This window comes from Micropterus salmoides, unplaced genomic scaffold (assembly GCF_014851395.1).
Source record: "Micropterus salmoides isolate LMB-PRFRI ecotype aquatic unplaced genomic scaffold, ASM1485139v1 Ms_hic_scaffold_8, whole genome shotgun sequence".
Lineage (NCBI taxonomy): Eukaryota > Metazoa > Chordata > Actinopteri > Centrarchiformes > Centrarchidae > Micropterus > Micropterus salmoides.
The window spans coordinates 2,898,130-2,923,339 of record NW_024044570.1 but is presented as its reverse complement, the minus strand read 5'-3'; the positions used below and the strand labels follow the sequence as shown (position 1 = coordinate 2,923,339).

Genomic DNA, 25,210 nt, shown 5'->3' with positions numbered 1-25,210 from the left:
CTTTTATAAAAATGGAAAATGGAAAAAATGGAACTTTTTCTTTTAAGAAAAGATTTTAATAAAGGTTTGCTGAGTTCTCCAGCTAAGGGGCCCGACAGCAGAGGCCCCGTCAACTTCAGTGATTTCGGAGCCATTAGTGTCTAAATGTTGCTGCGAATGTACATTTCAAAATAAAGTAAAGCATGAAAACTAGGGGATGCAATAAAAACAGTTAGAGGATAATTATAAGCTGATTTTCACAGCAGAGTGAGATGAAATCTAATTAAACACTGAAGTATGTTTATCTTAAAGGGACAGTGCACATTAATCAACATGAGGACTGAGGACGCTTTAACATCAGTTTGTAGTTTATGCACTAAAACAGGGAAACGCAGCACTGAGTCTGTGGTCTGCTGAAACTGTCCTTAAGCCGTGCACACACACACTAACAGAATATTAAACGTCAAATAATCCAACCATTCGCTCACATTTTATTAATCTGAGTAGTAATGAAACATCTGATAACGTTGTTATATCCTTTATTATTTCTAGCGTTTAGTACTCTTCTGTCTGAGCTCGTGTCTTGCTCCCTCCTCTTTTTTTTTAATCCATGTGCAGGTGCATCTAAAGAAATCTGAATATCCTGGAAAAGTCATATTTTAGGTTCATTACACATAAAGTGAATCTATTCAAAACTCCAGTATCTCAAAATAGAATTTCAGAATAAAGGATTTATGGTGCAGAAACGTGGACCTGAGCAGATCTCTGATCAGCTGATTAACTCCAAACACCTGCACAGGTTACCTGAACCTGTGGTTTTGCTGCTCGCTCTGAACTTTTTCTTGTAATGTTTCTGTACACGACGTGCTTAGTTTCTTGATGAATCGTGTTGTTTCTGTCTGGTTTCATATAGTGCCCACATCTCACCTGGACATCACCGAGAGGGAGACGTAAGTCAACTTTCTGTCCTGCTTGTAATCTTTCTTTATCTAAAATAACTGCCGCTTGTAGTGGAGTGCTGATGTTTCTGGTGTGCGTGTTCAGAGGTGAGACAGCGCTCCACAAAGCCGCCTCGTCCTGTCAGAGGAGCATCTGTCACTACCTGGTGGAGGCCGGGGCGTCGCTCATGAAGACGGACCTGCAGGTAAACCGGCACTCACCTGTAACACACTGACAGGAAACTTCATCAGTTGACAGCCAATCAGATTCTTCCCTTCTGCAAACTGAGAGACTAAGGCTGCGTTCAAACTGCAGCCAAAGTGACCCAAATCTGATTCCTTTGCTCACATGTGACTCGCGTCTGACAGTGTGAACATTTCCTGTTTGGATTTGAGCCACTTTCATGTGTGGTCCAAATCAGATCCAGGTCTGATAGTTTGAAATAGGACCAAATGTCTCAAACAAAACTTGAAGAAAAGTTAAATCCATCCACAAATATCTCGCAAAGCTTTCCGACTCCAAACCCAACTCTGAAGCCGGGTGTTAGTTTTCTTTTGGGAAACTGTCCGATTTTCTTTTATTGAACCAATTTTATCTTCTTCTTTGGTGGCATGGTTTGGAAGCCTGTCCCTAAGAAACGGAAACTCCCTGAATCCAGTTGTTAAATGATCCAGTGGGCTGATTGGTGAGTTCGGTCTTCAGTGTGTAGGTTTCGGTGGCATCTAGTGGTGAAGGTTGTGTATTGCAACCAACGGCTCACTCGCCGCTCCTCCCTCCCTTTGTAAGCGAGCTGGAGAAGCTACGGTGGCCGACACGCTCTGTCGGCTCTGAAGACCCGTTGTCTCTCCCCGACTCATCACGTGTGGACGCATGGTCAAGACCCGTCGGCGTCAGTTTGTAACGCACTGGGGATCCTGATGGCGCCATAGTTCAGCGCAGTGAGGGAAGCCCTGTAGCAGTAAAGGCAGGTATATGATATTTAACAGAAAAGACTGAGTAAGCAGGAGACCGGGGTTCGTGTCCCGCGTTGAAACAAAAAGTCAACATTAAATATTTTTAAATATAAGTTACTTAAATTGCGTAAGTTTCGCAAGTGACGCAAGTTAACTTGTTAACTGACATATGTAGTTATTTGAACCCAAAACATGATCTTTTCTGAACTTTAACAACGTCGTTTTGTTGCCTGAACCGAACTGCAACGTTTACCAACTTTAATAACGTGCGGTTTCAAAATGGTGATGTTTGGAAACGCTAGTGTTTTATTTTGAAAGTCTAACCGGACGTCTCATATTTGTTGTTGCTAAGCGTTGCTAACTTAGACGCGGAGCCTTAAACATCCAAAAACGACGCCAAAGGGCCAATATGTGACGAGTCGGGAGTGAGAATGTCTCTGAGGAAAATAACACGTGTCTCCTCCATTTGTCCAAATTTCACTTCTCTTCTTACTTATAATAAACCAGGCAATTATTACGAGTACTACTAGTACTACTTCATACGTACTCATCGTAGTGATGAAACTTTGGGCTACTGTACAAACATGGCGGTGCAACATCTACTGTCAATAGATCCTCCTAAATATTACACACTGGACCTTTAAGTCATGAAATAAAAAATCTTCCACAAACTATTTTTGTTGACAAATTAACCAATTAACTGTGCACCAAGGTGACGTTAACGTGCAGAGATCTGCTGCTGCTGCTGCTGACGAAACGATGACTTGATCATAAAGACTTATTTAGAGTTTTCTGGGTGTTGTACTAACACCGGTGAAATAGAAGAAGCCCTCCTCTCTGACAGGATGCAGTGATGATTGTTGTTGATGTTGAGACATTCCTCTGAGTGGCGCTCAGCGGCGGCGGCTTCCTGCTGTACGAGGCGTCTTTGTGAGGCGTTCCCAGGCGCAGTGACGGCCACCAGCCTGAGCTGTCCCACCGCACTTTAAATGGATCTCCAGCAGCATTTGACCCACTTCTATAAAGTGATTAATGTTGTGTGTCATTGAGAAACGAAGCGCCGCAGGAGCCCCGGCCTCGCTGTGACGCACACAAAGACCGCGGTTCACTGTCGCCATGGTGAAGCCAGTGGTAACAGGAAGCAGCCCATAATCTGAGGGTTTTTTTTCTCCTCCAGCGAATTAAAAGAGTTCATGTGTTAGTCAGTGTGTCCAGGGTTGGTGTGAAGCCGAGCTTCACTGCAGCGTTAGAGAGGAGCCGAGAGGCTGCACTTCATTATTCTGCTGAGACCTGTCTGTCTGCGCGTCGACCTGTCTGTCTGTGCGTCGACCTGTCTGTCTGCGCGTCTACCTGTCTGTTTGCCTGTCTGTCTGCATGTACGTCTACCTGTACATCTACCTGTCTGTCTGCATGTACGTCTACCTGTACATCTACCTGTCTGTCTGCCTGTCTGTCTGCACGTCTACCTGTCTGTCTACCTGTCTGTCTGCATGTACGTCTTACCTGTACATCTACCTGTCTGTTGACCTGTCTGTCTGCGCGTCTACCTGTCTGTCTCTACGTCTACCTGTCTGTCTGCGCGTCTACCTGTCTGTCTGCGCGTCTACCTGTCTGTCTCTACGTCTACCTGTCTGTCTGCGCGTCTACCTGTCTGTCTCTACGTCTACCTGTCTGTCTCTACGTCGACCTGTCTGTCTGCACGTCGACCTGTCTGTCTGCACGTCTACCTGTCTGTCTGCGCGTCGACCTGTCTGTCTCTACGTCGACCTGTCTGTCTGTCTGTCTGTCTGCACGTCTACCTGTCTGTCTCTACGTCGACCTGTCTGTCTGTCTCTACGTCGACCTGTCTGTCTGTCTCTACGTCGACCTGTCTGTCTGTCTCTACGTCGACCTGTCTGTCTGCGCGTCGACCTGTCTGCCTCTACGTCGACCTGTCTGTCTGCGCGTCGACCTGTCTGCCTCTACGTCGACCTGTCTGTCTGCCCGTCTAACTGTCTGTCTGCGCGTCGGCCTGTCTGCATGTACGTCTACCTGTACATCTACCTGTCTGTCTGCCTGTCTGTCTGCGCGTCTACCTGTCTGTCTTCACGTCTACCTGTCTGTCTGCACGTCTACCTGTCTGTCTGCATGTACGTCTACCTGTACATCTACCTGTCTGTCTGCCTGTCTGTCTGCACGTCTACCTGTCTGTCTGCATGTACGTCTACCTGTACATCTGTCTGTCTCTGCGTCGACCTGTCTGTCTCTGCGTCGACCTGTCTGTCTGCGCGTCGACCTGTCTGTCTGCATGTACGTCTACCTGTCTGTTTGCCTGTCTGTCTGCATGTACGTCTACCTGTACATCTACCTGTCTGTCTACCTGTCTGTCTGCCTGTCTGTCTGCACGTCTACCTGTACATCTACCTGTCTGTCTACCTGTCTGTCTGCACGTCTACCTGTCTGTCTGCATGTACGTCTACCTGTACATCTGTCTGTCTCTGCGTCGACCTGTCTGTCTCTGCGTCGACCTGTCTGTCTGCGCGTCGACCTGTCTGTCTGCATGTACGTCTACCTGTCTGTTTGCCTGTCTGTCTGCATGTACGTCTACCTGTACATCTACCTGTCTGTCTACCTGTCTGTCTGCCTGTCTGTCTGCACGTCTACCTGTACATCTACCTGTCTGTCTACCTGTCTGTCTGCACGTCTACCTGTCTGTCTGCATGTACGTCTTACCTGTACATCTACCTGTCTGTCTGCACGTCTACCTGTCTGTCTACCTGTCTGTCTGCATGTACGTCTTACCTGTACATCTACCTGTCTGTCTACCTGTCTGTCTGCACGTCTACCTGTCTGTCTGCATGTAGGTCTACCTGTACATCTGTCTGTCTGCACGTCTACCTGTCTGTCTGCACGTCTACCTGTCTGTCTCTACGTCTACCTGTCTGTCTCTACGTCTACCTGTCTGTCTGCACGTCTACCTGTCTGTCTGCACGTCTACCTGTCTGTCTCTACGTCTACCTGTCTGTCTCTACGTCTACCTGTCTGTCTGCACGTCTATCTGTCTGTCTCTACGTCTACCTGTCTGTCTCTACGTCTACCTGTCTGTCTGCACGTCATGTTCAGCCACTGCTGACGTCTCTTTCACTGGTTAGAAGACAAACGTCTGTGGCGGCAGCTCAGATCAGCTGTTACTGATCCTTGTGACGACAGAACCAAAGTTAACGCGTCAGCTTGTGTCTGAACTTGTCCAAAGATCCTCTGAGAGAGAAGACGCTCCACTCTGTAACACGCTGTACAACCAGAGTCCTGTAGTCCAACTGAGTGAGACGTCTTCTGTAACGAAACCATCTCACGTCAGATCGGCGCGTCCCGAGCTGAACCCCTCTTGGACTAAATGATTCCGTCTCTGTTTCAGGGTGAGACGCCCAAACAGCGCTCTGAGAAGGCCAACGACCAGGAACTGGCAGAATATCTGGAGAATCGCCAACATTACCAGATGATCCAGAGAGAAGACCACGAGACGGCGGTCTGAAGGCCTCCTGTCTGTCCAAAACATCTGTCTGTCCTTAGCTCTTTCATTTATTTACTCCTTTGTCCCCACGAACACCGATAGCCGGGGTCAAAGGAGAACAGTTAGTGTTCCTGTAGAGACGGCGACACAGCAGCCTGCGCTTCTCAGCTGTAACGCAGCAGGAGGCCTGTGGACAGAAAAATCTGATTATCATCATTTTCTTCCTCAAACTGCTTTAACTGACGAGAGATGATGCTTTGTTACAGATAAAGTCGGGTTTGTAGAAGCCTGAAAACGTCCCTGTCCAAACTAAAGAACAGAGAAGCCTCTGGACACTAAAGTGAATCCAAACTTGTCTCTTCGGACCACAAAGACTTTCAGATCTCCCACAAACTGCGTTTCTGAACGTGGCTTCATCGACTAAACTCTGTGTTAAATGACGGATGCGTGTAGATAAAGCACTGTTGGAGAGAAACGACAGCTGCTCTGACTGAACAGTGACTGTATTCATGTGTCTGCAGCTGAACGCGATGAAACTAGAAGCTTTCGCCATTTCACATAGAACGGCTGCAAAAAAAAAAAAAAAACGTGTCTTCTCTCGAGCTTATAGTGACCTTTTGGATGTATTTGTTTACTCAACAGAAATAAGTGTTTTAACTAAGATACTGATTAATTTAGCTATTTATGATTTACTTGTAGAGATAAAACACATTTTGCTTGATATCAAACGCGGTGAAGCGACTCGAGTTTTAAACTTTTCAGTCAACATATTTTTGTTTTTGTAACTGTTTGTCTGTTACATAAGTGTAAAGCAAGTGTTTGCCAGCAGGAAGCTTTGGTTCTGATGTATCTGCTGTGTAAATGGAGGTTTTGAACGGCAGCAGCTGAAGCCAGATTCTGCCAAAGCAGTCAAGTCCGCATTAATTATAATTAACGACATTATACTGTATGATATTGGAGGAATAACTGTTTGGTTTTATCATTTGAGTGACCTGCAATAAAGCATGTCTGTTACAGTTTTTATGTGAGGACAATGAAATTATTCCAAAGAAGACTTTCTGACGTTCTGAAATCATTGAGTTGATTGGACAAAACGAGTTATGGGAAGACATCAACAGATTTAGGAAATAGAAATGGACATTTTTCACAAATTGGGTGACTTTTTTATTTTTTTACACCAATCTTATTACACCAAAATAATTAAGGGTGTGGCGATTAGTTTAGTTGACGAGACGATATTTAACGTTAATGAGGAAATATGACTGAAGCTACTGAAAGTCACAAAAAGCAAAATGATGCAGGTGTATTTTGAAATGTTGCTTACATATTGTTCGTGTCTTGTCTGTCACCCCTAAAAATAAGTAATAACAAATCCTTATAGGCGAGTCCCGACACTCGGCAGCCATCTTGGCGACGCCTCTGCTCGGCTATTTCGGACTAACAAGACCGAGCTCCTGTCTGACTGAATGGGCAAAGAGCCAGAACTGCACTTTTACTGGGACATAAAAACTACATGAATAGAATCAGAAGGAAAATCTGATAAAAATCGCTGAAAATGTTTAAGTTTGCCCCAAAATGAGGTTTAAAAAGCGTTTTTCCCGACCGGTTGTACTTCTTCCACGCAGTCGAAGTAGAACAGACTCTTACGTCAGTGGAACCACACGATTGGCTGAAATATGTTTCCCGCTTTGGCTGTTAAAAGCAGACGATTGGCTTTCTAGCGGGAGAGGCGCGGGATAACCGCCATCTTTACCGTTACGGGCTTTCCCCGTGTAGTTGTACTGTGAATGTGATTGAGTGTCTCCTCTATAAAACGTCTCTAATAATCGTAGACTGTATAAAACAAGTGGCCGTAGCCGCTGTGACGTCACCCAACTTGGTTTGTAGCTTGGTTAGTGAGATACTTAATTTACGTTACCGGCGATGCTAATTTCAGCTTGCGACAAACGGACTTACTGAAAAATGAGCAGCCGACGCAACGGCTGTCAGAGAGGAGGCAGATTTAAGGTGCTTCACTTTGTGACGGGGGATTTTCCTCTCTGGGATCAATAAAGATTTACATCCATAAATCACTTGTTGATGAATTGTTTAGCCATAATAATCGAGCTGATACACATCAAGTTCCTCTTTGTTATAACTCCAAATCTAATGTCACAGTATTCTGACGTTGGTGCTTGAGAGTCCTTTTCCAATATCCACTTTTTAACCGAATCCCAAAACGATTTTGAATAATTACAAGTAAAAAAAACTCAAGGAAGTCCTCCAGCGTCGATGTCAGGGCGAGCGCCGGAGCTTTCTCGCTGTTTAGTTCACAGTTACAACACAGGAAAAAAAAAAAAAAAAAGAGACATTTAGAAACTCTCACTTTACGTTCCAACGTTCTAAAGCAGAAATTAAAACGACTCTCAGACCATCGCTGTGGAGACAAACATCACAGGAAGTACACACAACAACGCAATCCCCCGTCGTCGTCTTTCAGTCCGCCATCTGACTAACTCCCCTAAACTTCACGGTTTCAGAAGCAGTAGAACCTTTCAGTTCCTTCACGGACCGTAATCACGGAGTTTAGATCAGTCACTATGTTCTGACTCTGTAGGTTTGTTTAGTCGTCATTTCCTGCGACGTGAATGTGTCTGAATGTTGTTTGGTCAGTGGAACTTGAGAACATGGCGAGCCGTAACAATGCATTCTGGGTAAAATGAACCCCTGAAGACTGAGGTCTACTTTACTTTAGACTCAGAACGTGTTATGAGAATAATGCAGGACGGGGAGGAGGACCTGAAAGAGGACGCCCCCCCCCCGCACCCCCCGCCCAGGCTGCAGGCTTTAACAATGGCCTCCACGCATGACTAAGCCATCAGACTTCATTCCACCAACAGAGCGGAGAACACGTCTCTCTGCTCGGCTTACTCAGCACTCAGCAGAACTAAAGTTTTATACCGAGTCAGGCCTCCCCCTCCTCCAGATATGATAACGCAGGTTGATTTACCTAAACCACAAAAACTAATGTTGTCCTTTACCTCGAGTGGAATCAGCGATGCAGAGAGTTTAGGTTTTACAGGAACAGAATTTAATTTCAGATTTAATCTCGGAGACACGTCTTTGCTTGGACCTCGCTCTGCCGGTTCTGTGTGCCCCAGATTTATAAGGCGCAGAAAGGGCACATGACAAAGACTGCGATTCCCCAGTTCTAGGTTTAGGGAACGTAAGAACTAAGAACTATAGACTGAAGCTGGAGCTACTTTCTGCCTTAGGCCCCGTCCACACTCCTCCGTTTCAGTTTAAAAACAGAGTCCACAACTGTGTTTTAGCTGCGTATCAGAGTTGATCCCCGTCTAGACGACTGAAAAACGCGCATCTAGTGGCCGATGGTCTGTTCTGTAGTTACAGAAGATTTGGCGAAACAATATAGAAATGCAGACGTAGAATCACCAGAAACGCAAAAATTAAAACTCTGTCAGCAGCATCCTGTTTCTGCTTTGCATGACTGATGAGAGCCAATCAGAGAGCCGAGCGTGAGCGTCTGCATAATCGTTTCTAAAGTCCTCTGTTTTTGCCCGTCTTCACTAAAACGCTCTCCAGAGTTTTAAAACGCAAAACGGGGTCGCAGCGTTTCCAAACTTCTCTGTTTCAGGTCTTTGTTTTCGCCGTTTTATTCCGGACGGGAGGAGGAAACGTAGCAAAAGGTCTCAGCAGAGTGGACGGGGCCTTAAACCTGCGTCCTCTCTAGCAGCCAGCAGGGGGCGACTTAAACCTGCGTCCTCTCCAGCAGCCAGCAGGGGGCGACTTAAACCTGCGTCCTCTCTAGCAGCCAGCAGGGGGCGACTTAAACCTGCGTCCTCTCCAGCAGCCAGCAGGGGGCGACTTAAACCTGCGTCCTCTCCAGCAGCCAGCAGGGGGCGACTTAAACCTGCGTCCTCTCCAGCAGCCAGCAGGGGGCGACTTAAACCTGCGTCCTCTCCAGCAGCCAGCAGGGGGCGACTTAAACCTGCGTCCTCTCCAGCAGCCAGCAGGGGGCGACTTAAACCTGCATCCTCTCTAGCAGCCAGCAGGGGGCGACTTAAACCTGCGTCCTCTCCAGCAGCCAGCAGGGGGCGACTTAAACCTGCGTCCTCTCCTGCAGCCAGCAGGGGGCGACTCCACCGGCTGCAGAAAGAAGTGTGATTGTATAGAAGTCTATGAGAAACTGTTTCTACTTGTCAGCTGATTTATTCCCTCAGTAAACACTTTCCTGATGAGTTTCTGGTCTCAGTCGCTAGTTTCAAGTCTTCTTCAACACAGCGTGATGTTCATTTAGTAAATTATGGTCCCATTTAGAGGAACAGAGACCAGGAAGCAGGGGAGGCTTTAAGGCGGGGCTACAAGCTGATTGACAGGTCGCTACCATGGCGACCTGAGGCGACTCGTATCCGCTGCTCTGTGTACATTTAACCAGCGCAGCTGAAAAAAGCTCATCAGGAGTCGGCTGCTCATTTTTTTCTAAGCCTGTTTGTCGCTAGCCAAAATTAGCATCCCAGCTAATATCACAGGTAACATGAATTACAGATGCACCTAGCTAACCAAGCTAGCTAGCTCCGCCCTCTCGTCCAAATATGGTCACGTCTGGTTCCAAAAAAACAAGATGGCGACGGCCAAAATGCCAAACTGGACTCCAAGAAGAAAACAAAGTAAACAGGGTGAACCTCACAGAGAACATGATGTATAATGAGATACTTTACTGTAGTATTATTTTTAAACTACCTGACAGTATATTAAGTTGCGTTAAGTAAATATAATGGTGCCTTTTTCCATAGCAAGTAGGAGAGACCGGGTGTGGTTGTAACATGGGGAGAGAGTAACAACAACAATTCCAGCAAATAGAGATAAGATAGGAGTTTGGTGATAATATCAGTATTTACCTGCTTCCTCCCTGATCAGGCCTGGTGGTTATCAAGTCTGGAAAGAGTTGCATTCAGAATATATAGAGAAAAAACTGATTTTTGAGGTCAGAAAGTAAATTTTTTGACCAAGACTGTTTTTTGTTTAGTATCTATACTATTGCAGGTAGAATTATTTGACTTATATTAGACTGAAATGTAGTTTCTTAGGCAACATGTGATGCATTTTTTCCTTTCTAATTTCAAACCACTACGGTAATACAGCTAGCTACACATTGGCTGACAGTGGTGGGTTGTGACACTTCTTTAAAAAGTGTTACAACCATCCACGATACATAAAACTATTCTTGTGGAGGACTGAACTGGTGCCATTTGCAGTGAACACATGTGGGAACTTTGTATAAAAATCTGACAACTCTAGCTAAAAAAAATCAGTGAGTTATAGTTACTGAAGCAAAAAGTGTTACAACCACACCCGGTCTCCCCTACTTCTACTTTTGATACTTGAAGTCCATTTTGCTGATAATACTGCCTCTGGGTTAGACTGACTGTGTGACCTCTTACCCAGTTCACCGTGTCCCAGTTAAACCAGGTGTTCCCACCACACACCTGTTTCAACACCACACACCTGTTTCAACACCACACACCTGTTTCAACATCACTCACCTGCTCACTGCGATTCATTACCTTCAGCGGCGCTCGGCGTCATAGGCGGAAATCACGGGGGGGACATGTCCCCCCTATCTGAGGGGTGCCCCCCCCACCAAATAATACAATGATATATACTGTGTACTGTGTAAATAGTAAAACAATCCAAACGCAAACAGGGCATTTAAAGTGCTTTTTAAGTTTAGAAACATTTTGAGTCCCCCCTCTCTGTCTCACAGTGGTTTGGTCCACAGCCTGCTTCACCTCACAGGAGTCCAGTTCAGATCCTTCACTAGTTGTTGGAGCTCCAGTAATGTTAAACAGGCTGCACTTTAAACAATGAATGAACTGATTCTTTTGTCTTTAATACAGATGATGCTGAGTCATTAATAAATTAATCATGACAATAACTGATTATTTTTCTATGAGCCCGCTCTGTTATTATAACATGACCGAGCTTATTTGGTAGCTTGTTTAACAGCTTATTGGACCGGAACTCATCTTCTACAGCTGGAGATGCGCAGATTGATCAGCTGGGGACAGAAATAGGCCGTTTTATTTCCGCTTACTCTGCTCTGACCGGTGTCCGGGGGCCGAGCAGTGTCATATATCCCATTTTCTGCCGGTCACATTGAACGTTACAATCAGGCTGCGCCGTTTTTCACATGTGTGCACAGACAGTAAGCTCATGTCACAGCTGCACACACACACACAGGCTGAAACACGTCTCAGGTGTGTGGAAGTTATTCACGAGAAGACGCAGCGCTCCCTACATCTGCAGAGAAACACACAGAAAGAGACGCTGTGGACATTTAAAGCAGGTAAAGACACAGTGAACACAGCTGCTGGTGACGATGTCATTCACACCAGGTGGTCTCTGTCAGTGATTAACAACAAGCCTCCTCCACACGAGGCTCATCTGCTGCTGGGAAAACGGAATCACGGGAGGAAAACCAAAAAAATAAAACTGCTGACAAATAAAGTCAGAGCTGACAGAGAGAGACACAGACAGACAGACAGACAGACAGAGACAGACAGAGACAGACAGAGAGAGACAGACAGACAGACAGACAGGTGTAGGTGTCTGCTTGTGTGTCTGACGGGAAAAGATTACTGTAGTTTGTGGTTAAACACAAAAATAAAATTGGAGAACTAAGTAGTATTAAAATGGTGTGCAATTTATTTTCAGCTCCTTCCGGTGAAAATGTTATTTTATAATCAGTGTTTCATTATGATACAGTTGAGACCAGTGAGAACAGCCAACATTTATACTGGTGCTGATGGGGATCCTAATAAAAACAGATTTTTCCAATAAATAGTTACAAAAACGCTGGTGTATGCTGTCAGTTACAGATCTAAGAAAGAAATAACATCGGAATCAGCCAAAATTGGAGTCGGCAGGTCAGCGCTTTTAAAAAATCACTGGAATCAGCCAGGAAAACTGTGATTTGTGCAGATCTGACTACAGAGATAATCCTGTGTGTGAACCGATATTAGGCTGATACCGTAGATCCACCGTTATTATGTTATTGGCAGATCAGCTGGCCTGCTGCCGTTAAATAAATAAAATCACATCCTATAGGCCTACAATTACAATTTTGGCTGTATTATTTGTGTCCCCCCCCCCTCAGGCGTTTGAGTCAACACCAGCTGACAGTCTGTTCTCACGCGCACACTGAAACAGGGTTCCCACATGTCCTGGAAAACCTGGAAAACAGTTGACCAATTTTCCTGTCATGGAAAAATTTAAATATCCTGGAAAATGATTTTTTTTTCTATAAGTTGCGGCAGCGTCGTGAGCAAACTGCAGGTCATGTTGGGAAACATGTTGCAGATATTCAGTTACTGCAGTGGTTAAAATATAATTCATAGGAAAAGCACAGAACACAAAGGACTTTCCAAAAGAAACAACAAAAATTAAATGGCAATGCTATAACAAATATTAAAACAGCAATAAAACAAGATCAATCTGTTATTATTATTATTATTATTATTATCATAATTTCTACACGTTACAGATGATTTCATAGATGATTATAGCCGCAGACTGCACGTCTTTCAAATCAGACTTCAGCTGAGAGGAACATGTTAGACCAAGTCCTGGAAAATGATCTGTAGTAAAGACTCTCACACGTTGGTCTCACTGTCTCATCTCATTGACATAACGTTTTCTCCAGCCCCTCACCCTGAACAAGGTCCTGGCCCTCAAACAGCCCTCCTGCATTTTGGTCCCTGCAAAGCTGTCGGACCCCGCAAGTATAGTGGAATACCATTTTTTTGGGACCCCGTGAATGTGATAAAACTGAAACACACTCTTTATGAGATTGTTTTGTTCCTCGGGGTGTGGCTTAAAGCTTGTGACGTCAGCACGAGGGTGAGGGGATGTGTGTGTGTGTGTGTTTTCCAGCAGCCTCCTCAGAAAGCGACTCCTCTCGGCTCGACTGGCTGCTCCTTTGAGCTCGGCACGTAAGTTTCTCTCTTTTTATCACATTTTCACCAAAAACGATTTAATTATATTAATTAATATAAATCAGAGCTGAAACGATTTTTGATGAACCACTTTTTTTAAATTTTATTATTATTTTTTTTTAAACACCAAAAAACTGTGTTGGATGTTAAACTGTTGGTCAGACAAACGTTTTTTTTTTTCCTGTTTTCTGCAGCTTTATAGACACATAAATGTATTGATTAATCTGTTGATCAGTCGGAAGTTGCAGCCCGAGTGGCTTTGATTTAGATTTCACAAAGACAGTCAGCAGAAAAAGGGAACCGCTTTATTTTGAATATCAGTCGGCTCAAAATGTTGCTCAGATTTTATTTTGGAGGGACATTAAGACGGGAGAAGTTTTCTTGTTGCTGAGAGAGACAGATAATTTCATATTCTGCATATGAGCATCAGGATTAAGATTATTTCTAAACTTCACCGTGCAGTTTGTTTCTTGTGTTTATTTTGTGATTGTTGCCGTTTGTCTTCTGCTGAACTTTGATTAAAAAAACAAAAACCTGAAGTTGGAAAGTTTCCTTCCAGTCTGTGGTTCCCCTCGTGGTGCAGAGAGGGGAACACCTGAGGGCAGGAGGTGAGCTGCAGATGTTCTGGCTCACTTCACTTCTTTCATGCAGCAGTGAAAAAGTGTTTTTCTAGCTTTAGAAAATGTCCTTTTTTATTTTATTGTTTTGTTTCTAGTACCGCAGCATCATCTCATGTTGGTGCCTCTGGGAGCGACGGGGCCGCACCTTTCCTGCGGCCTGCGTGCCTTTTGTTTACGAGCCTGCTGTGTTTGCGGCTCTGGAAAAGCAGCGAACGTGAAGAAGAACCCACATCTTTTAAATAAAGCCGTGTTTCATGTCGACCCTCCGGATGTGAGAGTGAACCCTGAGATCCTGCAGGAACTTCCTCTAAATGTTGTTCCTAGTTCTGAACCAAAGGGAGCATCGCGCTCCTTTTCTTCACGCTGAGATTTCATTGTTTTCTTATGCAGATAAGTTTCTATTCAGGGCGGTCCGGGCCGGCGGGGGGGGGGGGGGGGGGTTGGATTGGTTGCACAGCTCCTGAGATGTGGCATGGAATCTGTGTTAGGCTTTAGAGAAATGAAACCAGGCTAGAAGAGGCTTTGTTTTGGGCCAATGAATCAGTATTCTTTTGAGGGGAAATCTAAAGGGCCCTTTCAGACGCTGCTTGGCCTCCTCCCCTTCCTCCCCTCCTCCTCCTCTTCTTCATTGATGGAGGACAGACTGGAGGCCTGCTGAGAGCCGGTTCTTTCCTCATAAAAGGCCGCAGGAGGAGCGAGAGGAGCAGGATTTGCTCTGCCAGCTGACATGTGAAAGAGGACCATTGCTTTAATGGAGGGCCTGAAAGAGGAGTCTGTCATTTCTCAGCACAATAACAACAGCGAGGGAGAGAGGGGCTTTATGGGTAATTGACTCTCTCTCTCCAGAGAGCTACATTCCTGCTCTGACGGGTATCAAACGCTGAAGGAACGCTTTCTTTCATCACGGCGAAATCAAACCTGCAGAACGTGTGCAGCGAGAGCCGCAGCGTCTGAATACATTAGCCTACTTTCATAATCCTGCCGCTACAATAGTCAGATTATTTGGCTTAAGCGCTGTGAGATCTGAGGGGAGGGGGGGGGGCAGATTTGATTTGGACTAAATTTGGACCATCTGGCCCAAGCCGACCGGATCATGCTCCAGTTAAACATCGAGATCATGTCAACCAATAGCGACGCAGGGTTGGATAATAACAGGCTTTGTTTGTGAGTTCAGGCTCATTTCTACAGAGTGAAAACACTGTTTCCTCTGGTCCAAGTGTTGAAAGCTGGGGTGCAGCACAGAGCCCCCCCCCCCATCTCTTTTAATCTTTTTGCATCTCTGTGTAGCTGCTTGGCGTCTCTTTGTGACTGCCTGTTGTGTTGAAAACTCTTTGCGCCTGATTCTGCTTGAAAAAACTCAAATCAAATCTCGAACACACATTTTTAGATTCAGTGTGGCTCCCGCTTCCACAAGGATATCACGACCTCTGACGTCCGTCCAGAATAAACGTCCAGAAACCAGCTTAGTGCCAAAACACGCTCCTGCAGAACCTGAGATTCATGTTTTTAACGCTCCATCCTCGTCCTTCTGCTGCGTTTCCGCCTCCGGTCCAGACTAAAATGGACTCAAACGCTTCCTGATTGGCTCTTATCAGTCAAAGCAGAAACACGATGCTGCTGACAGTTTTATTAAAATACTCTGTACTGTGTAAATAACACTTCCACACTTGTCCTCTGCATGTTTCCGTATTTACTTTATGGCGTCTCCCAGCCTGTTTCCCACCGCCACAGCCTCTTTGTCCTCCCGTGTTCCTCTCAGTAACAGTTCTACCTCACTGGTTCTTCATTCGTCTCTAGTAGAACTTTCTTCTGCAGCTGCTGATGTGGACAATCTGCTTCCTGTTTACACCGGCACGCACACGCTCAGTGTACGTGAACGGTCACGTGATGTGCGTTTTCAGGTTTTAATATAGACGGAGATTTTTTCTTTTTAAAACTGTGTGGATGTAACCTGTAAAGTTTTCTTCAGTGCCACAGTAATCCATTGATAGCTGTCTGTACATCCACGCTAACTGCTAACAGGAGCTGCGTTCCATTTACCTCGGACGTCCGAGCTCGGGATTCCGATCGACCTCGTACCCGAAACAAGGAAACCAGAGTTGGACACGTTTGATTTGCCACACCACACGACAGGTTAGAGGTGTTGTCGTTAGCAACATCGAGCTAGCCAATTTTAGCCAACGGTATTTCACAGATAACAAAAAACTTAGCAGGACGCCTTTGGGCACCGGTAGGATAGTATTGTGGACACGACTCACTGAACTGGACGCAGAAAATTGCTAAAAGAAACCACAGCTTTTACTGACAGTGGATCCTCGCAGCCATCTTGTTTTCTGAACTCGACAAGTTGAAACTCCGACATCGGGGGGGGGGGCGCTCCATCTGGTCATGGAACTGGGAAAATACCTCGAAAAACAAGATCCGAGTAAAATTTGATTGAATTGACTGATTCGGCTACTTATGCCGTTTTTCCTTTACCGGTACCAACTCGCCTCGGTTTGGTCGTGCTCCGTTTTCCATTGCAGATAGCGCCTCTCAATGTGCCTGGTCGTCATAGCAACAGCTCATACAACTGCCGCGACATAATTTTCAATGCGACACACACACAGCTGGGGCGAGTTCAGCGCCGACAAAACGTAGCAAAACGTTTTTTTCCAACGGAAACGTTGTTCCCCTGAACACCCTGCTGTGAACGCAAGCGCGCTGCATTTCCCAGCCTTCTTAACGCCGTTGTGTTTACAAACTTGTGGCAGCTGATTGGGTAACACCTGAGACACGCCCACCAAACGGGGAAAAAACATACCTCGAAACCCGTTGCAGAACGTTGCGCAACGTTGCAAGGAAACATGTCGTTCAATCAGAAAACGTTGCAAACCGGTGCAAAAATTTAACTCGCCCCAGATTTAAGTTAAAGCGTTTGAACCTTCCTCAGAATGTAAAGACAGACAAGCGGTATGAAAACCTTCCAGCTGTGTTTTCCTCTGCGGTTGTTGCTGCAGCGGTCTGTGTGACGTAAAGTGAAAACTGTAAAATATCAAACTTTCTGCTGCTGCGCAATGATGATGCAGTGAATAGCGACGATTCTCTCTGACCAATCAGCAGTCTGTCGTGTTTTCACGTCACATTTTAGTTTCCCTCAGTTTGCTTGAAACCTCGACGGAGGTGATATGAAAAAAAGTACCTGGTAGCAGGTGCAACTTTTCTACAGTGGAAAACCAAACAAAGGTGAAAAAATGTGAACTAATAAAAGGTAAAAGAAGCTGCAGCCCGCAGCTGATTCACTGACTGGATGGTTTGTACCCAGGGTTCCCGCCGCTCCTTAAAAAGTCTTAAAATAAAATCAGGAAAATTAAGGCCCTAAATTGTCTTAAACTTATCCTAAATTAGCTGGAGGTATAAAATTTGCAAATGATGTGTTTAAGTCATATTTTGTAATTTCAGTCGTGGTTGCCAGATTGTGAGATGCAGGTTTAATGAAAAGTGGTTGGAGGTTTCGGAGGAGGTTACGTTCACGTTAGGCACCGCGGGGGTGAAGGTCATTGAACACCATGAGGTTTAAAATGCTCCACCGGTACGCAGCGGCTTCTTGTGGGTCAACGCTAACGCCTGCATTGTCGACTCCCTCGCAGCTTCTCAGCAGTCGGCTTTGGGCAGTGTTGAGTCACCGCCGGAGACACGAAGGGCTGAGGTGACCACAAGATTAAACAATGTCATGTTATGGGACCTCAGGGCCTCCGTACATTATAGGAATTGTCTCTTTCTATCGAAGAAATTTTTGGGCTTAAATTATGTTTGTTGGGTCTTAAAAAGGTTTTAAAAAACATTACTCTGAACTCTGATACCTGAGACAATTTAAGGGAAAAAGAAAACACTTAACTAACTTTGAATAGAGTCTTATGGGCAAAGATCAAAGATGGCGGTTGTACGCACATGTCCCGCCCCTCCCGCTAGAAAGCCATCGTCTGCTTTTTAACTGCTGTGCCGGGAAACGTGTTCAGCCAATCGTGTGGCTCCACTGACATCAGCGCACAGCTGACGTTTGGTTGGCGGCGGTGAGGAGCAGATGCGCCACAAAACACCTTCTATAAATGTACACGATATATCCTGACTTTAACTGTTCGAGGTGGGAGGAGCTCAAGGCGTCACGTCACCGGCGCTCTGGATGGAACCGTAAATTCAGCTGATAGTAATATATATTTTTATAATGAGAACCACTGTGATGATGTTAAACATGGAGCTTCTGGTTCTGAAGTGAATGTTTTGATTATTTCTTGTTTTCCTGTTAAAGACGTCCATGTTTCTGTTTCCGTGTCTGCAGAATGCGAAGTTTGTTCTCAGTGACGCTGCTGCTGCTCCTGGCCCTGACGCTCGCCGCCGAGGCCAACAAAAGAGCCAAAGCTCACAAAGGTGAGATTCTATTAAAGGCTGAAAGCATCTCTCTAAATTCCTGGACGTGACAGTGGTTCCTGAAGGCATCACTTACTACTCTTTTGTTCAGCCTAACCCGAACATCACGATGTTCATCATCGCAATCTGATGTTCGGTGAGATTAGTAGGAAGGAAACAGGCGTGTTGTGACTCTGCAGCAGCTCAGAGAGGCAGAACTCTGGCACAGTTAACGCTAACATCACGGTGCTAACGAGCTGATGATAGTTTAAACACAGACTCCCTTCAGGAAAATGGTGATTGACATCTTCCAGGAGTTATTCTGCGAGGACGAGCTACAGATGTTTGAGCTCCACATTTCCCAGCATGCCTTTTTAGACGGGAGGAATGCACAGCTTTCAGCATAAAGGTTAAAGAGCGGAGACAACAAGTTTTTTCCTGTCGTGATAAAATGAGCTCTTCAAAACCAAACTCTGAGCCTCGACTGGAAAACAGGAGCCGTCTGGTTTTACTGGGACGTTGACAGGAGCTCCTCAGGCTTAAGCTAATATTTAAATCTCCTCTGGAGTTTTGTTTTTTTGAAGATAAAGCATGTAATTTAAAGATCTAAGTGCAGATATTGTAATGCACAGACGCGTTTCTTTTTGTGTTTGCATGTCGTGTTAAAACCCTCAAAAATCCCTCTCCTCCTGAGTCAAGACTCTAAACAGAGATATGAAACACATGTGCGTGACTCACTTTCCAAGGGTTTCATTATCTCCAATTATTATAATTATTGTCTATAAATCTGCTGACACAGGAAAACAGGAAAACCCCGCTGCCTGCAGCTGCAGGACCTGCATGAGAATCTTCATGTTTTATTCAGTTTCACAGTGATGCAGTGGCCGCAGCTAACTGCTACCAGCTGATTCAGCTGCTGCTAGTAGAGACAAAGACTTTTTTTGCATCTCAAAAATGTAGAAGTAGATCTGGTAGTCTGGTTCACAGTGAACCTTTCCACCACCTGCACCTGCGGCTAAAACACAAAGCTCAAGTTGTGGCTTGAGGCAAATTTTTCAGACGTACGAAAAAGATGTTTGTAATGAAAAGTGCCCTGCACGTTTTGCTTCTCGTCTGTTTTATTCCACATTCACCTACTGAAGGTTAAATCTCAGTTTAACACCTGGACACACCTTTATAACATCACGGCGGCACAATATTTGTTAAAGATAACGTGTGTGAAAATACAATTTTAAATTAAATAATGTCATGCTGCAGAGACGTCCTGGCATGCACATCACATTCAGACTTAAGAAACGACTTTGACATGAGTCCTGATCAAAGCTTCCAAATATTCATTCATTTTCAGAATATTTACTAAGTGCCTTAAAGTGCCACTTTCACTGAGTTAAATCTTTTAACCAATATCAGTCCTGATATTCCAAATATTCATTAATTTTTAGAATTTTAACTGTTTTAAATTCCATTTGTTTACATAATCCCACTGTTTTTATTAAAAACAAAAAATTATGAAAAAGAAACATAATTATTAATAGAAAAAACATTTTTTTTTGTGCACTAAATGTTGGGGGTTTATGTCCATGATTTGCGACAACAATGATTTTTATCCATTTTTATATTTTGTGCTGTTTCAGTGTAAAATCAAATTAGAATTTTACGCATTTAAATGCCATTGTTTACAAAATTGGGGGGGGGGGCACCAAAACATTTTTTTTTAAAACATTTTTTTTTTTAAATTATTTATCATTTTTATAAATAGAAAAAACACAAATTAATTAATTAATTTTCAGGATTTAAACCCTTTAATTTTAAAGTTTTTGTGATGATACAATCAAATTTATAAAAATTAAAAACCACAAATGTTATTTTTTCATAATCTAAATACTTTGGTTTATCACAGTCTTGAATATGTCGATGATTAGCAACAACATTGGGTTGGTTTTTTTTATTTTATTTGTTCTAACAGTCACAACTTTACTTTAAAATACACGTCATTTGCATCAACACAGCCAAAATGATCAAAAACAGAAAAAGCCAAAAAAAAAAAAGTCCATCAGCTTAAAGGTTAAATATGATTTTCAATGAAAATGAGAATAATTATGTAAAAATGATAACACAAATTGCAATTAGATTTTTTATTTATGGGAGCGTGACATGGAAACTTTTCAGTGAAGCAGGAGGCGTCTGCAGTCTGTGCCAGCGCCCCCCCGTCCTTTATCCCGCCCCCCATCAAAAAAGATGTTGGCTGTTTGCCCTAAAAAATTTTGATTACTGTTGATGTTACTATTGTTAAAAGTATATTATTGAATGACAAACAACATATTTATTCCTTTCCCAGGGAACAAAAAAGCCATGTGAGAAGTAATTACATTTAACTAATAAGTAAATGTTCCTCCCAGAAACTGTTTTCTTGCAGTTGAAGATTTTGAGAATTAAAGAATTAATTTCCTGCATTTTGGTCACAATTTCTGCCTTTTCTGAGCTGTTGTTGATGTTTTTATTTATGTGAAAGGAAACACAAAATTCAGGTGACATTTCAAAATATATAAATATAATAGAATATAATGTTCAGGGCGCATTTTCACCTCAGTGATAAATGTATTCCTTTTAATTCAGTTATTGACCAGACTTTAATGGCTCCTGTGTTTCAGCAGCTTTTCTGCTCACGTTCAGAATCCGTCCCACATTTCTGTGTTCTCTGCTAATATTACGAGACTGACATCACCATTTAATTTATAATATTTTTACTACCTGCCCTATACTCCAGAACTGGATGAGTGTGCGTGATCAGGCAGAAATCTCACCATAAATCCACACGTTAACTTCAGCACGGTTCATTTTTATGTGGAAAAAACAAATGAGAATTCAAACCAGTGTTTTTGTGTCTGGAGGGAGAAATCTTTAAAAATAAAAGCCTTATTGTGAAACTTCCTGTTAAAGGTTTGCAGACCAGGTGTCGTTCAGGTTCGTTCTGACAGAAGCTGTGACTCTGTTCCACCAGGTAAAAATCCTAAGAGCCCGCCAGAGTGCTCCCCTGAAGAGGTCCAGTATGGGAAATGTGTCCCACAAAAAGGGGACTGTGGAGACGGACTGAGAGACGTCTCCTGCAAAGATCTGAACGACAAGATTCACTGCAAGATCCCGTGCAACTGGAAGAAGGACATCAGTAAGACTCCACACACACCTGGCTAAGGCTAATTCATACTTCTGCGTCGAATCCACACAGTAGGTACAGCGTAGCCGGACCATAGACTGTAAAAAAACATGGGCGTAGTGACGTCACCTGCCATCGCCGTCTTGGCAGCGCGTCATTCCCAGATAACCAAAAATGGAAAGAGGCGGGTCGTGGAGAAGCTTCTAAGTTAAGACAACTATGTTCCCGCCTAAAAAACTCTTAAAACTGCAATATGTGACACAAGAGCAGCAGGATTGTAACTTACGGGGCCGTTTGTTGGTACAAAATGGATTCTGGGATACAAGATAGCTAGTAGCATGAACTGTCACTCAAAGCAGCCACGCCCCTGGTTATGCAGAACTTTAAGGCTTAATATAATTTAAACAGGTGAGTTATAAAAAAAATTCACCCCCCTCACAGTTGTCAAGAAGGACAAAATAGTATATATAGTATATACAGCCCTAGTGTGTGCATGTGTGTGTATATATATACATATATATACTATGGCTGAACAATTAATCATTTTCAAATGAAAATTGCAATTTCATTAGCTAATCGTGAAGATGGCGATTAAAATGTAGGTTAATTGTACATCTGACCCGTTTTAAACAGTCATGCAGTTACATTCTGTTGTCGTCCTTGTGTGACAGACTAACCAATCACAAGCGCCATGCGCCTCCTGTTATGGTCCTACTCACCAATCAGAGCACAGGGCGTGTACATTTTACAACAACAAACCAAACTAGAGGAAAACGTGTTAATGGTGCCAGACGAACAGACACAGGCCGCCGTTTTGTCCGGCGTCAACTCGTACTGAAGTGTTTCAGCAGCGGCGTGTTTAGCCTACACGTGTCATTTTATGTGCTTCAACTACGGAGCCTGTTTCGTTGCGCTCGCCACAGGCTGCAGATCACACATGGAGCATTTCAGAATAAGAGCGTTTTGCCTGCCTGATTTTTCTGATTTGTTCAGTTGTCCTTGATTTTGTGCTTCTACCGTGGTTAAGTAGCTATGTAGATAAATTGTTTCTTTTGTCTTTTTTAACTGTGTTAACTGTTGACGTACAATTGGGAGTCTGCAAAGGGTGTTTTATTTTGAAAATCTACCAGAGTCTCTATGCCTTTCTGTGTCTGACTTCCTGCCTGGTTCATCTGCTCTGTGCTGCTTGACGTGGTCAAAAATAGACTGGCAGTGAATATTGAAGTTTAGCATAACTTCAATAAAAGAAATTGCAAATCGAATCGTTTTTCTGTTGTAAAGTTGGACGGGGGCTGAGACAATGTGCATATACTCATACCGGATATAAATATATCATTTATAGAACCACCACTACAAATATTAGAGGTAAAATGACATTTTAAGAGCTAAACATCTTGTGGACAGAGACAGCTGGAGTTTGATTCACCTTTTGGATCCAGCTTCTTGTGGTCATAACAGGAACTGCATCATCATCAGGAATGTGATGGACATTTAATGTGTTGAGCTGCAGAAAAGAGTCGGTGTTCATTTTAAAGTTAATTTATTAAGTGAATTACTCTGACATGAAACACTGATTGTAAATGTGAAGCGCTCGTCTGCTGACATGAATTGAAACATCTGCACCTGACAGAACAAACAGTGAGACGCTTCAGTGTGTTACAGGTTTAACCTGCGTGTCCTTCCTTCAGGTGACTGCAAGTACAAGTTCGGCCAGTGGGGATCCTGCGACGCCAACACCAACACCAAGAGCAGATCAGGAACGCTGAAGCGTGCGCTGTTCAACGCCGACTGTCTAGCCACCGTCAAGGTTACCAAACCCTGCTCCCCCAAAGTCAAGAAAACCAGAGGTGAGACCTGAAGGTTCCCAACATCACATCCACACAACATCTGTGTCAGAAAATACTGTCGTTTAATTTCTTAACTAACTCAAAAGTGATCTTAGTCAGACACTTTGAAGGCAGTGATGGATTTCCAGCCTGTTCACATTCCCAGGACATCAAATAGAGACTCTTTGTCACGTCCTTTGGCGTCTGGTACCAACGCACATGGCGGCCTGTAGCTTCACTAAAAGTAGGCCCAGTATAAATAACAGGAAAGTCCGAATAAGGAAAAGTCAGAAACTGGACTTTCAACCAGGAGACCGGTGTTTGTGTCACGTGTGAAACAAAAAGTCAACAAGTAACAGTTATTTTAAGCCAAACCAGAAACTTTTTTTTAAACCTGACCGAGTACTTTTGGCGGCTAAACATGACTAAATTGCAGTGTTTCGCAAAGTTAACTCATTTTTTTGTACATTTCAGTGTAACTGGACGTTGCATGTTTATTCTTGCTAGCTTGACCCCGGAGCCACGTGGTCTTGACCAAGCGTCTCTAAAGTTACCAAAACCATTGATGAACCATTTCTAATCCAGGTCAAAAAACATTCTTCAAACTTCCAGATCCTTTTACTGTAAAAGTATTAAATAATTTAAAAGTTTAAACATTTTCTTACAAAACAACAAAAATGTTGCAAATTTGAGCAGAAACATCTGGAAAAACTCAAAACAACCGTCATTTTAGACGAATGATCTACTGAAACAGTCTGACAGAATCATTAATCACACCTTTCATTTCCTTTTCTGTCTCCAGGGGACAAGAAGTCAAACTAACGGATGAACGGACACAGAAGATGGCAGATTCCCTTCTCTGCCTCCAGTTGAACAATCGTCTTCCATCCTTCATCAAACACAAAAGAAACAGAGAGACTCCTCCAAAACACGCCAACCACCTTCAGATTTTTATCCTCCTTTGACTTTTCTTCTTGTTTTACCGATTCTGATTCGATGTTCTTGTGTTTATTAAAATGCGGAAAGCTTTTCCAGAACCCTCCCTCTAGATAAGAATGAATAATAACTGCCCTGGTAGCTGATAGTTTGTTTTAACAGTGAGTTTCAGGTAGTCCTAAAAAGCTTTGACAGTAGCCGAAGTTAATGTTCCGGTCGGGAAATTCTCCTCAATGGTCCGGGACGTCAGGAACTGGACCGTAAAGAGTTCTGTTTAGAGTCACGTTTAAGATATGTAAAAAACAATAATTAGAAAGGCTTGGATGGATCTGTAACGGCAAAATCCAATATAAAATCTATTTTTTGAACTATAGATTGTTGCAAGATGAGACTTGTATAAATGAACAAATTAAATACTGTACATTGTTTTGGTGAAGAGTTTGTTGTTGAGTCTGTTCATTTGTGTAACGCGTAACTCAAACACATTATAATGCCACATGGTAACTACCACATAAACAGAATTCCACATTGACTTTGTTGGGATGTTAGGAAGCTTCTAGCATGTAATTTAATATCCATAACTATGTTTTCAGTGGTGTGTAAAGACCTTACATAATGAAGTTATGTTTTTATTACCTTAGATTGAGACATTTCTATCTACAGACACCGCGGCTCCTCTTACATGGGCATCGGCATGTTGCACCGCCATGTTTCTACAGTAGCCCAAACGGACAAACTGCTCTACAGAGCGCGTTACTTCACTACGATGAATACGTACGAAGAAGAAGAAGTAGCAGTCGTCGTCATCTGGTTTATTAGAAGTAAGAAAAGAAGTGAAATTTAGACAAATGGAGGAGCACACGTGTTATTTAGCATGTCTGGCTTCTCCTGCGCGCTTAGAAAACCTACACACTGAACCTTTAAAGGTTTCAG

At 43.6% G+C, this 25,210-nt stretch overlaps 2 protein-coding genes across 6 annotated transcripts in view; both read left to right on the top strand.

The window, feature by feature from the left end:
- Positions 1 to 6,380, top strand: part of dgkzb (diacylglycerol kinase, zeta b) — a 79,387-nt gene extending 73,007 nt beyond the window's left edge. For both annotated transcript variants that reach the window (XM_038705926.1, XM_038705925.1), the window contains exons 31-33: positions 893 to 929; positions 1,024 to 1,123; positions 5,266 to 6,380. In XM_038705926.1, coding sequence (XP_038561854.1) covers positions 893 to 929; positions 1,024 to 1,123; positions 5,266 to 5,382 — 254 coding nt within the window. In that variant the 3' untranslated portion in view covers positions 5,383 to 6,380. The remainder of the gene's footprint in view (positions 1 to 892; positions 930 to 1,023; positions 1,124 to 5,265) is intronic.
- Positions 6,381 to 11,536: 5,156 nt separating this feature from the next.
- On the top strand, positions 11,537 to 24,715 carry mdkb (midkine b). 4 transcript variants are annotated; one of them, XM_038705195.1, is made up of 7 exons: positions 11,560 to 11,707; positions 13,064 to 13,179; positions 13,297 to 13,352; positions 18,294 to 18,382; positions 21,363 to 21,527; positions 23,204 to 23,362; positions 24,144 to 24,715. In XM_038705195.1, the coding sequence occupies exons 1-7, from the start codon at positions 11,575 to 11,577 to the stop codon at positions 24,161 to 24,163; spliced, it is 738 nt and encodes a 245-aa protein (XP_038561123.1). In that variant the 5' UTR covers positions 11,560 to 11,574; the 3' UTR covers positions 24,164 to 24,715. The 4 variants fall into 4 exon arrangements, with proteins under 4 accessions (XP_038561124.1, XP_038561123.1, XP_038561122.1 ...); XM_038705194.1 differs by having other exon boundaries at positions 13,294 to 13,352; XM_038705196.1 differs by lacking the exon at positions 13,064 to 13,179 and having other exon boundaries at positions 11,537 to 11,707; positions 13,294 to 13,352.
- Positions 24,716 to 25,210: the final 495 nt, after the last annotated feature.

Excerpts from the sequence above, each read along its gene's own strand:
- mdkb (XM_038705194.1), top strand. The coding sequence starts at position 11,575 with ATGTCACAGCTGCACACACACACACAGGCTGAAACACGTCTCAGGTGT. Across the intron at positions 11,708-13,063 it reads GCTGTGGACATTTAAAGCAG|CCCCTCACCCTGAACAAGGT; the intron begins GTAAAGACACAG and ends CGTTTTCTCCAG. Across the intron at positions 13,353-18,293 it reads TGCTCCTTTGAGCTCGGCAC|AATGCGAAGTTTGTTCTCAG; the intron begins GTAAGTTTCTCT and ends CCGTGTCTGCAG.